The sequence below is a fragment of the Chlorocebus sabaeus genome, chromosome 7, assembly GCF_047675955.1.
Source record: "Chlorocebus sabaeus isolate Y175 chromosome 7, mChlSab1.0.hap1, whole genome shotgun sequence".
Taxonomy (NCBI): Eukaryota; Metazoa; Chordata; class Mammalia; order Primates; family Cercopithecidae; genus Chlorocebus; species Chlorocebus sabaeus.
This window is the reverse complement of record NC_132910.1, coordinates 34,213,589-34,226,697: the sequence shown is the minus strand read 5'-3', so window position 1 is coordinate 34,226,697 and position 13,109 is coordinate 34,213,589. Positions and strand designations below refer to the sequence as shown.

Below are 13,109 nucleotides of genomic sequence, written 5' to 3'. Positions count from 1 at the left end.
CAATTAGGGAAACATTGTTTTTTAAATATGAAGGGATAAAATTTTCTCTTAAAAAAGATAGAACAGTAAGAAAAAAGTGATGTTTAAGTGTTAATTGGATCTAACAAATGAATTCCCTCTGTCAAAAACCTGGTTACTTAGAGGACATTTCACATGACTTGGTTAAAAAGTAAGTTTTGTTCTCTTATTAAATTAATTTATACTTTCTGGGGATTAATGAAGGGAGAAGAAACAATTATAAAATGAGTAAAGTTTAGAATGTCTTCAGTAAACACTGTTAAGTAATTTTTACATTTTGTCTACAGAAAACCATTCTGTCCAAGACCAGGCACCTATGTTGGAAGGTGAATTGGTTGTAAAATATACCTTTGGAAATCTTTGAATAATTGAATACAATTAATGAATGAACATTAACAATAATGCATGTGAACTTCAAAGATGATGATATCCTAAATCTGATCAGGATAATTTTTTTTTTTTTTTTTTTTTTTTTGGCTTCCCAATTGAATCAAATTTTACAACTGATTGAATTTACATGATTACACAAGTAGCTTGGTTATAAAGGCTGTCTGTTTTATATAGACATAAAGAAAACAACTATGCCAAGACTGTCTTAAGCCACGGGTAAGACTAGAAAGTGATTGCAGAGATTTGAATGATTAATCTATGTAGAACCAGAAGTTTAAGAATTTCTTAATCAGAAAGCAGCATATGAGTTAATATTTTGTGGTTAACTCTTGACCGTTTTGAGCCATATCTGATTTTCTGTCTCCTAGTAAACTTCTAAGAAATGAATTCTACTTTTATTTTTTTATTTTTATTTTTTACTTTTTTAAGACAGAGTCTCGCTCTGTCACCCAGGCTGAAGTACAGTGACAGAATCTTGGTTCACTGCAACCTCCACCTCCCAAGTTCAAGCAATTCTCCTGCTTCAGCTCCTGAGTAACTGGGACAACAGGCATGCACCACCACACACGGCTAATTTTTGTATTTTTAGTAGAGACAGGGTTTCACCATGTTGGCCAGGCTGATCTCGAACTCCTGACCTCAAGTGATCCACCCGCCTCAGCCTCCCAAAGTACTGGGATTACAGGCGTGAGCCACTGCGCCTCGCCTGAATTATGTTTTAAAATCAAGACAAGTAAGTGCTGGTGGTTAGTTGAAGATCTGTATTTTTTAAAGTTTCTGTGACTTTGGTTTGACAGTTTTCTTGTGACTTAATATGTATATCAGTTAAACAAGTGCAAGTTAAAATATTGAAAGAACATTTATAGGAAAGGGAATAATTTTTTGTCTTATATATATACATACATAAAAGTTTCTTTAGCAAGTATCTGGTTCCTTATAGAGGATATCAAAACTCACACTTAGTGAAATGTAAAAGAATTAATTGTGATTTAGAAATTATTCTGTCTTATTTCCAGCATGTTGTATTCTTTTTTCTTTAAAGATACTGGCATTAAAATACTTAATAAGTTCTGCTACTGTCGTTCATTTTTCACTTTGAAGTAACACGGTTTTTTGATTTGTTAGTGTGTGTGTGTGTGTTTTTTAAGAGGAAATTTACTACAGTTGGTAGTATTTTAATTTTATATTTGCTATTAGCCTGGAAATTTTTTTATGGCATTTTTTTTTAGCACAGGTATTTGAATACCCTTTTTTACTTTGCTTATAATTCCCAAGGCAAAGGTGATAAAAATTACTAGTGTTACATAGTTGGAGTCTGCTTTTATCTTAATATTTCTACCATGTTTAGAATAGATGATTTGCTCATGTTGAATTGCCCTCTTGGCAAATAGGAGATTGCTAATTTTATTGTTTTTTTATATGTTGAATATATCAGAAGCCTGGTGTTTTTTTGTTTGTTTGTTTTTCTGTTTGTTTTTGTTTTTTAGCAGACTGTATTTTCATTATTAGGAGAGAATAGTAAACTGATCTTTGAAAGTCATACACCAATATAAATAAAAACTTCACCACCCTAAATTTAGCACAGCTCTTTCAGTTTAAATGGAAACAGTGTCGAGATATCTTACCTACCAAGTGAAGGCCTTGTTCCTATTAAGAGATGTGAGTGTGAGAATCCAGGGCTACATAGTGATCCCCACACTCAGCTGGTAAAACCTTTGTGTGACAGTTATCTCAGGGTTAAGGCAGAATTTTGAAGCATTAAGTGATGGATTCAGTTTTACTTTTTTCCTTTCAGGATTCTAAAGGAATACGTTCTCTATTATCTGTTATAGGTCCTCAGAATGGTTGGAATGACCCTCCAGCTTTGAACAGAGTCCCCAAAAAGAAGAAGGTACTAGAAAAAGATGTTCATCCAATGGCCTACAGATGTAATGTTAACCACATAGCCACTTGGAACACACTATACTTCACTGATTCTTTTAAAGGCGAAGCTTACTGAGTGATGTATTTAAAGCGATTTAAAGCATACTTCAACATGCGCCTTCTAATCCATGGAGGGAAGGAAAGAAAGTAGAAAACAGTATCATCAAAACCTTGTTCTGATGATGGTGATATTAATTAAAGCCCTTTTAGAAGGCAAGCTATAAATTCCCAACCGGCCTCTTTCAAAAAGTAGGAAATTTCAGGCCTCAGGGTTGCTTTTTTTTTTTTTTTTTTTTTTTTTAAGAATTACTTTGGTCTTTGGGTTCTACTAGTAATCATGAATTTGGCAATTAAATTTTAGACTTTTTCTGTCACATATAGTGTGAATGAAATAGCCTCATGGCTGAGCACTGTACAGATCTCAGTAACTGTTAAGAGCTGTTAGAGCACAAATTAGATGCTTCTTTCTGCCCAAGCCATTTACTTCTAAAAAATTCCTAGTGACCTCCTTCCCTAAATATAATAAGAGGCCACAATATAAAATTAGGAGGCTTTAAATGAGGAAAGAATCCCAATATTTAGGTTAGTATTAATCAGAAACTGAATTTAGTACTTTTAGTGTGATAGAATTGCCAAATAATGTCTACTTAGGTATTACATTCTGATCATATTAAACACATGTGCACATACACGCACATGCATACTTGGCACCTCTGATTCCAATATTGCTACATACAGTTCTCCAGACCTGATACCCTCTTTCAAAAATGCCATGGTGACTATAATCCCAGCACTTTGGGAGGCTGAGGCAGGCGGATCATGAGGTCAGGAGTTCTAGACCGGCCTAGCCAATATGGTGAGACCCTGTCTCTACTAAAAATACAAAAATTAGCTAGGCGTGGTGGCACACGCGTGTAATCCCAGCTACTTGGGAGGCTGAGGCACGAGAATTGCTTGAACCCGGGAGGCGGAAGTTGCAGTGAGCTGAGACTGCGCTATTGCACTCCAGCCTGGGTGACTGAGCGAGACTGTCTCAAAAAAAAAAGCCATGGTTTTAGCTCCCCTTTATTGGGGATAAGTATGGGAGGGCAAAGGGAGACAAAGAAGTCCAAGTTTGAGCCCCCTATCCGTCTTAGCCAAATCAGCTCTATTTTTGTTTTACTTTACTTTATTCTGCATAAAATTTCATTAGAAAAAAGCATTCTACTACTATTAAAAAATTTGTTTAGCCATGGTATAACCTCACTCCCTTATTTTAAGCTGAAGAAATGTTGCTATCGTTTTTATTCTTACTCCTGGTGTCTTTTATTTCCATCTTTTAACAGATGCCTGAAAACTTCATGCCTCCTGTTCCCATCACATCACCAATCATGAACCCGTTGGGTGACCCCCAGTCACAGATGCTGCAGCAACAGCCTTCAGCTCCAATACCACTGTCAAGCCAGTCTTCATTCCCACAGCCACATCTTTCAGGTGGCCAGCCATTCCATGGCATACAGCAACCTCTTGGTCAAACAGGCATGCCACCATCTTTCTCAAAGCCCAATATTGAAGGTGCCCCAGGGGCTCCTATCGGAAATACCTTCCAGGTAACAGTAAATTTGTAGAAGTGGAATGGGAGGATGGCTGTGTTTCAGTATATTTTCTTTAATGTGCTAACTTTTATGATTACATGATTATTATTAAACATCTAGACAACCTAAACAAAAAATAGTAACTTTTTTTTTAAAGATTGATCATATATGTATATTATTTTTCAATTACATGGCCACATAAAAGAAGGTTATACATTTAAGAGTGTTTACTATAACTTGGCTAGGTCAGTAGCCATAATCTAAAATCAGATGAATCATCTCTGCATCTGAGGTTGCTAAGCAAAAGCTGTTTCCAAAGATTTTTCTCTTTAAAATAGAAAATAAAAATGTAGTGAGTTATATATTTTTATGTGTATGTACAAAAGCTAATAATACAGCCTTATCTTCAGATAAAGAAAAACATTTTTTACTTGCTTTTCACAACACAAACAGCCAGTTGGCAAAGTCCTGAATGTTGAAAAATTTAACACATTTCTACATAACACACTTAGACATAGTTAAGTATTTTGATCTATTCATGAGAAATAAAGAGCTTAGATCAAAGTTCAATATAAGAAGATGAAACAAACTCCTGCCCAAGTAAAAAAACTAGTTCTACTGTCTGATTCTGTCTTTGATTCATTGAAGTCAAATTTGTAAAGATTATATCTCTTGTCACAAGAGTATACTTTACTGTTAAGAGATAATATGCCTGAAGCTGGGCACAGTGGCTCACACCTGTTATCCCAGCACTTTGGAAGGCCGAGGCGGGTGGATCATCTGAGGTCAGGAGTTCAAGACCAGCCTGGCCAGCATGGTGAAACCCTGTCTCTACTAAAAATACAAAAATTAGCTGGGCGTGGTGGCATGCGCCTGTAGTCCCAGCTACTCGGAAGGCTGAGGCAGGAGAATTGCTTGAACCCAGCAGGCAGAGGTTGCAGTGAGCTGAGAGCGCACCACTGCACTCCAGCCTGGACGACAGAGCGAGACTCCATCTCAAAAAAAAAAAAAAAAAGATAATATGCCTAAGGAATTTTTAAATGTTAAGAGTTGCATTTCAAAAACATTTTGACAAAGATGAGAAGAAATGGTTCTTTCTGGAAAAATAAAAATTACGGAGTTTTATTTAAAAAGAAATAAAGATTACAAGCCTGTGTTATTTTGGGAAGCTACTCAGCCCTTATATTTGTTTAGACCTGGGTTCTCATGCTGTACTCACCTAGACCTGAAGCTTAGTTACCATCAAAAGAGAAAGATACATAGTGTTCAGCCAGGCTGTATACCCAGCTGCTTGCCTACTTGGATGTCTTGGAGGCACTTCAACCTCAGCATGTCCAAAACCTAATTCATACTCTTCCTCCCAAACTTAGTCATCTTTCCTTGTTTCCTGTTATCAGTGAGTGGCACCATAATCTTTTCTGTGGAATTCAGGCAAAAACCTGGGGATCATCTTTATACACTTTTCCCTTTAACCTCTATTTTAAATCTGTCTCCCCAAATCTTGTCGATATCACTCCAAAATATTTTTTGAATTCTTTCTTCTCCACGTTTTTACTCTAGTCCATGCTACCTTCATCTCTAATCTTCATCAGTGTAGGAACCTCCTAATTGGTCTGCTGATATCTACTTTGATCCATCTCTAATTTGGCCTTTTTTCGTCTTTGCCTAAAACATTACAGCTTCCCATCGTTCTCAGGATAAGGACCAAAATATTCAACATTGTCTGGAAGGCCTCAGCTCATACTCCTTGTTCTCTCTGCTCCAGCTATACTGACCTTTTAGCTCCCTTTTACCGTGATCCTTCCTTTGTACATGTTATTCCTTTCATCTGGAATGCTCTTTTTTCCTCACTTAACTGTTCAACTCCATTTTGTCCTTCCAGTAAAATTTCCTGAAGAGAGCCTTCCCTTCCCTCAGTCAAATCTCAGTTATAGCATCTTTTGTTTCCACCAAGTGTTAACGTACTACAGTTGCTATTTTACATACATTGATGATGTTTTTAAACTGTGCCTCTTCCATTAGCCTGTAAACTCCCTGAGAACTGAGATCATTTCTGTATTGGCTCACCAGTAGTACATAGCCAGTGCCTGGTACATAGTTGCCTAATATTTTTTGAATGAGTGAAAGAATGAACTAATAAAACTTAACCATTTCTTCTTTGTTCTTTCATCTGTACACTCAGCAGCATCGGGATGTCTTCTCTCTTAATCTTTGGCTTCATCTTACAGTTTTGATCACAGCCCAATTAACAACCTCTAAGAGTAAAAGAATAGAAGAATGCCAGCATACACGAAAAAGAGCCAACAAGCAGAGCAAGCAGCCATTCTAACCAGCCAAGTGTGTTTTCCAGTGCCTTGTTTTTATTCTCTGCTGGCACATACTTATTTCCCATCAATTATAAACAATATTGACCAACATATGTTACCTAATTAATCAACTACTTTGTATCCAGTCCTGTATATGAAAATCCAAACTGTAGGAAGAGTGCCTACACTTTGTACTAGATATCTGGTTTTTATTTTTACTTATCCTAAGTGATTTAATGTGTGAACATTAAATTTTAATTTGATTTTGAATAGGTCTATCTATAAGGTTGTCAGTTTCTGTTTATCATATAGATTCAAGATTGTATATATAAGGTAGCTTCTGGTCATTTCTGATCAGTTTTTGTTGTGTTTCTTCCAGCATGTGCAGTCTTTGCCAACAAAAAAAATTACCAAGAAACCTATTCCAGATGAGCACCTCATTCTAAAGACCACATTTGAGGATCTTATTCAGCGCTGCCTTTCTTCAGCAACAGACCCTGTATGTATTTTTTTTTAAATCATATTTTGCTTAATTAGAAGAATCCTTGGCCAGGCGTGGTGACTCACTCCTGTAATCCCAGCACTTTGGGAGGCCAAGGTCGGTGGATCATTTGAAGCCAGGAGTTCAAGACCATCCTGGCCAACATAGCGAAACCCCATCTCTACTAAAAATACAAAAAATGAGCTGGGTGTGGTAGAATGCACCTGTAGTCCCAGCTACTCAAGAGGCTAAGGCAGGAGAATCACTTGAACCCAGAAGGCAGAGGTTGCAGTGAGCCGAGATCGCGCCACTGCACTCCAGCCTGGGTGACAGCGAGAGACTCCATCTCAAAATAAATAAATAAAATAAAAGAATCCTTTATGGACTTCTTCTATAATTATTGCTTGAAGTCCTACAAGGTGTATTTCTAAAAAGTTTGCACAAAAGTAATAAAGCTAGCACTTACATAGTTTGCATTACATATAGAAATATATTTAATTGCTTTTTATATATAAATGTACTTAATCTTCACAATAACTTGTGGCAGATAGATTTGTCATTTTTATTTACAGACAAGAGAATTAAGGCAAAGAGCAGTTAAGTAACACTTAAGGTCAGAGCCAGCATTCAAACCCAGACATTCTGGCTCTAGAATGTATGCTGTCAACCACCAAGCTTTACTGCCTCTCATCAAGAAAATGATATTTGGCACATAAACAGAACATAATGGTGCTATGCAAGAAACTCAGATTTGGGATTTCTTTTTGAGCTTATATTGAAATTGTTAAAAGTAGATAGATCATCTTCTAAAGCTTTGCAGAGATGTTAAAGATAGTTAAATGTTTTAGATATCGGAGGCATATTTACATTTAAAGCAACTGATTTTACTTAGTTTACTTAGGATACCCCTGTATTGCAACAACAAACATTCCACAAAGCCAGTCTTAAGTGAAATTTCATTTTCTGGTAGCACACATTGAATATTTTCAATCATTGGCTACTTGTCTGCATGAAAAAACAACTTCTGGGTTTTATTGTTCATCAGACATTGAGTATGAATATGTGCAGCCTTCTGCTGGTCAGTGGCTTTGTGGAAAGCCATTCTCTGTACTGAAAGTATCAGGAAAGCTTCGTGCCTGACATTCTGGGAGTGATGGGAAGACCAAGGTGGAAACAAGAGAGCAGACGTAGCTGATAACCAGATACATGCTAGCCCTTATGCACACTTCTAAATAGACAGGCCATAATTTACCCTTCTGTCGGTCATCATTCTGTATTCCTCCTGGATACCAAGGAGCTCTGGGTAGTAGAGAACCATAAAAGACAAAGTGTTCCTATAATTCCTGTAATTAGTTGGGGAAGAAGTTCTAATATTCTGCCTGCCTGGCTGCCCTTGCCCCCTTGGGGTGGGGCTCCTGTTTGTAGCTAGATAAGGTTAACTTTCTTTTTTTTTTTTTTTCTGAGATGAAGTTTCACTCTTGTTGCCCAGGCTGGAGTACAATGGTGTGATCTCGGCTCACTGCAACCTCTGCCTCCCAGGTTCAAGCAATCCTCCTGCCTCAGCCTCCCTAGTAGCTGGGATTACGGGCATGTGCCACCACGCCCAGCTAATTTTGTATTTTTAGTAGAAATGGGGTTTCTCCGTGTTGGTCAGGCTGGTCTCGAACTCCTGACCTCAGGTGATCCATCCACCTCGGCCTCTCAAAGTGCTGAGATTACGGGCATAAGCCACCACTACTGGCCAGGTTAACTTTGAGCAAGGACTGTAAGGTTTCCTTTCCAGAAAAGTTCATTTTAATCAATAGTTGGAATGGTTTTTATAGCATGGATTTATCTTATTTTCACTTTATGTCTAAACAGCACAAAGTAATTTTGCCACACAACTTGATGTGTAGCATCCTTGATGGCCTGTCTCTTCCTGTCTCTTCTCCAAGCACACTGGCATTCCTTCCTTGAACGCACCAAGAGCGCTTCAGCATCAGGGACTTTATACTTGCCGCTCCTTCTGCCTGGAACTCTTCCTCCACATACCTGCATTGTTTGTTTCCTCCCAAGTTCAAGGCCTCTGCTCAAATGTCCCGTTAGCCATCAGGCCTTTCTTTATTACCCCCAACTCCCAACATGTGTAGCCCCCTTCCTGTGTTAACTTTTCTTCATAGCAGTTATCACCATCTGACATGCAATATATTGTTCATTTAGTGTCTTTTCTCACCCAGTGGGATATGAGCTGCATGACATACAAGACTTTGTCCCTGGTACAGCACACAGTAAGCAGTCAATAAATATTGAACTAACATGAGGCTGTGGTATAATGTAGAACATTAAGTTAATCATGTAATTTTAAAACTGGTAGTTTTAGTTTTAGAATAATTTCTTTGACTATACTTTACAGTACTATGGTAGAGAGGGAAAAAAAGCTTTTTAATTTAATCATGTGTTTTACTACTTCCCTCAGTAATCTTAAGCTGCCAAAAGATAGTTTTCTTTTTTTCTTGGTGCTTTAAAGGCTTAGAAAAAGGCAGAATTAAACAAATGTAACTAAGTGTTTAAATAGTATTTTCTAAAGGTTAAAACAAGATTCCACAGTTTACCTGTATGTTTGCCTTCTACCACCTATAATCGACAGTAACTGTACTTAGACCTTCTTTTCTGTGATACACTGACCCACTGCTGCCTCCTGATGCTTGTGAATATATTGCAAGCAAACATGCATATATACCTTATCAAGTGAGTTTGCAGTGCATATGAAATCCAATCAGTACTCTTTTCATGCACTGGAAGGAAGTCTCATCCTCTCCTCATCCCAGTCCCCTCCACCCTCCGCCCTCCACTCTCCACCCTTGATAGATGATTGATCTCTGTTCTAATAACCTGTTCAAGTTTCTTTTTTTTTCCTTTGAGACAGAGTCTTGCACCGTTGCCTGGGCTGGAATGCAGGGGCAAGATCTCGGCTCACTGCAACCTGCGCCTCCCGGGTTCAAGCAATTCTCCTGCCTCAGCATTCCAAGTAGCTGGGATTAAAGGTGCCCACCATTACGCCCAGATAATTTTTTGTATTTTTAGTAGAGACAGGGTTTCACTATGTTGGCCAGACTGGTCTCAAACTCCTGACCTCATGATTTGCATGCCTCAGTCTCCCAAAGTGCTGGGATTACAGGCATGAGCCACCGTGCCCGGCCATAATCTGTTCAAGTTTCTTAGTTGTAGTTGCCTCCATTTCTTTATAAAATGAAGCCATTCAACATTTTAAGTATAAGGTTTAGTGCAATGAGATAGGGCAAGTTCTTAGGTTAAAAGTTAATGTTCAAATATAACATCTGTTTTTTCTTTCCTGCAGCAAACCAAGAGGAAGCTAGATGATGCCAGCAAACGTTTGGAGTTTCTGTATGATAAACTTAGGGAACAGACAGTAAGTTTTGGAGGAAAAGTATTTATGATAATCATTTATTCCTAGTTGCTAGTAAAACAGTTGTCTCATCAGCACTCCCATTTAGTATGCATGGGGGCAAAATTGTCATGACAGTTAGAGAATGGGCATGGCTGTGTTAGAATCATAAATTCCACTCACTGGGATTAAGGGGATATGGCTCTGTGTGTGTATGTATGTGTGTGTATGTGTGTGTATGTGTGTGTGGTGAGAGAGAAATTTTAACCCTCTCATAACAAGAGTATAAATACAAACTGGCCTGTGTTAGCCATAAGGTAACTGACCTTCTGCTGTTCCTTTTATATGGCCCAGTTACAAGAAATCAAAGAGTAGGCAGGTACTCTATTTTCCAGGGACTGAATCTATAATCTTTCTCAGAGTCTAAGACTCTTGATCCTTTTCTTTTAGGATAGCCATTATACAAAAACAAAGCCAAATGTAGCCACAAGATGAATAAGGTAATGTGCTGTAACTATGCAGATAGCCAGGAGTAAGAAGGCAATTCGCTATGTTTGTCCTCTTGTCCCCACCTCACCATTCCTTTCTAAAATTGTCTTGTTTTTTATTAATGAAAGCACTAGGAAAGGAGAGGAAAAAAAGAAGTGGGACTTTTTATTTTTTCCATTTCAGCATTCCTCTACCCCATTCCCCACACCCAGTTCCATCAGATGAAAATAACCATTTCTCTCATGAGAACCAAACTAAAGAAAGTTGATATAACAGTGGAAGTAGTAGTGTGGTCCTTGGACTGATCCAAAATAAAATCTTCTCGCTGGGCACAGTGGGATATGCCTTTAATCCCAGCTACTCAGGAGGCTGATGTGGGAGGATCACTGGAGCCCAGGAGTTTGATACCAGCCTGGGCAACATAGCAAGACCCCATTTCAAAAAAAAAAAAAAAAAGATACAATTAGCGAATACATCTAGATGAGTGTATATTAAAACTTTTTTTAAAAACGAGATGAAAACAGGCCAGGCACGGTGGCTCATGCCTGTAATCCCAGCACTTTGGGAGGCTGAGGTGGGCAGATCACCTGAGGTCAGGAGTTTGAGACCAGCCTAGCCAACATGGCGAAATCCTGTCTCTACTAAAAATACAAAAATTAGCTGTGCATGGTGGCACATGGCTGTAGTCCCAGCTACTCAGGAGCCTGAGGCAGGAGAATCACTTGAACCCAGGAGGCAGAGGTTGCACTGAGTCGAGATCGCACCACTGCACTCCAGCCTGGGTGACAGAGTGAGACTCCATCTCAAAAAAAAAAAAAAAAAAAAACCAAAATAAAGTCTTCTGTAAAATATGGACACCTGTGCCAAGTAATGACGTAAAAAACTACAGGTTTTATAGTTTTAAGAGATGACAGGATTATAAAAAGCAGTTAAGAATTAGTAAATTTGGGCCCGCCCTTTGAGATATTATGATTAAGAATCTTTAATCTCCTTTTTGTGCATAGGAGAATTTTTTAAAGGTCTGAGGCTCTCTTTTTTTTTTTTTTTTTTGAGACAAAGTCTGGCTCTGTTGCCCAGGCTGGAGTGCAGTGGCGCGATCCTGGCTCACTGCAATCTCCACCTCCCGGGTTCACATCATTCTCCTGCCTCAGCCTCCCGAGTAGCTGGGACTACAGGTGCCCGCCACCTGTAAAATTAGTGCCCGGCTAATTTTTTGTATTTTTAGTAGAGACGGGGTTTCACCGTGTTCGCCTGGATGGTCTCGATCTCCTGACCTTGTGATCCACCCACCTCGGCCTCCCAAAGTGCTGGGATTACAGGCATGAGCCACCGCGCCCGGCCTGAGGCTCTCTTAAGTGGAGAGAGACATTAGCATTTCAGTTTGGAGAGGAAATCGGGCCGCTTTTCTATAATAAAATACCTGGCTTATACATGTATAATCCATTAATAACTTCTTTATGTAAATCATTTTGTCATGGTTCTACTTGACAACTGTTGCTTGGTTCAAGAAACTTTCTAGAAATGCTAAATGGTTTATACATTTTTATAATGTTTGTTTCAAGTTCCACTTAAATATCTGGGTGTAATGTTTGTGGAGGATCTCATGGGAAATTCTTCCTTATTTTAATTCTTTCTCTTGGTTCTACTTTTGTTTCAGCTTTCACCAACAATCACCAGTGGTTTACACAGCATTGCACGGAGCATTGAAACTCGAAACTACTCAGAAGGATTGACCATGCATACCCACATAGTTAGCACCAGCAACTTCAGTGAGACCTCTGCTTTCATGCCAGTTCTCAAAGTTGTTCTCACCCAGGCCAATAAGCTGGGTGTCTAAAAGGACAGCTTCTCTTCCACTCAATATTGCCATTTTTCCAAAGAAACATGTTAAAAAAAAAAATTTTAAGACACGGACCAGTCGCCATTAGCATGTTTGCATAGCAACCAGTCAAGAGCATTTACACTATTTCTGCCGATATACTCACCTTAGAACTGCTCAGAACCCTGGTGCTTTATTTTTTGTTTTAATCTTTTGTTGCCAGTGATGATTTTCCTATTCTGAAACAGTGTATTTCCTGGATTACACATAGTATGGTTTCCTGAAGTATTCTGATAAATGTGTTTTTTAAAACCTTAATATACTTTTTAGAAAAGGAGCATCTGGTTATGCATAAAGCAGAGCTAAAACTAAATTTCTTTCATGTCCTCCCTACTTCCTCCATGTCAATCAGATTAAAGTGTGTAATCCTATTTTATGTGTGTATAGTCTTTTTTGAAACGGCTGCTTACAATTTAGTTTATTTTTTGTGTCTTAGGATTCACTCTGTTACTGAGTAGATAACTACATCTACAAACTGCTGCATGGGTTTTAGCAGATATTAATAAAAATGGGATCCCTGGCTTTAAATATATATGAAAAGACTGGACATTTTTATTCTGTAGAATGCATTGAGCTTTTTTCTATTTCTAAATGTTTCAATATTCTATTTGAGTTTTAAGACTAAATTGTGTCCATTTTATAGCTGGAAATTTTTTCACCTATT

At 38.2% G+C, this 13,109-nt stretch overlaps 1 protein-coding gene across 50 annotated transcripts in view; it reads left to right on the top strand.

Moving 5' to 3' along the window:
• Positions 1-12,816, top strand: part of SEC31A (SEC31 homolog A, COPII coat complex component) — an 81,000-nt gene extending 68,184 nt beyond the window's left edge. For 34 of the 50 annotated variants that reach the window (XM_007999083.3, XM_007999079.3, XM_007999078.3 and 31 more), the window contains 5 exons: positions 2,241-2,299; positions 3,657-3,920; positions 6,591-6,710; positions 10,030-10,101; positions 12,224-12,816. In XM_007999083.3, the coding sequence (XP_007997274.1) occupies positions 2,241-2,299; positions 3,657-3,920; positions 6,591-6,710; positions 10,030-10,101; positions 12,224-12,403 (695 nt within the window). In that variant the 3' untranslated portion in view covers positions 12,404-12,816. Of the gene's footprint in view, positions 1-305; positions 345-2,240; positions 2,300-3,656; positions 3,921-6,590; positions 6,711-10,029; positions 10,102-12,223 lie in introns of all 50 variants that reach the window. The other 16 variants (XM_073017446.1, XM_007999070.3, XM_073017438.1 and 13 more) reach the window with 1 other exon arrangement.
• The last annotated feature ends 293 nt before the right edge of the window (positions 12,817-13,109 follow it).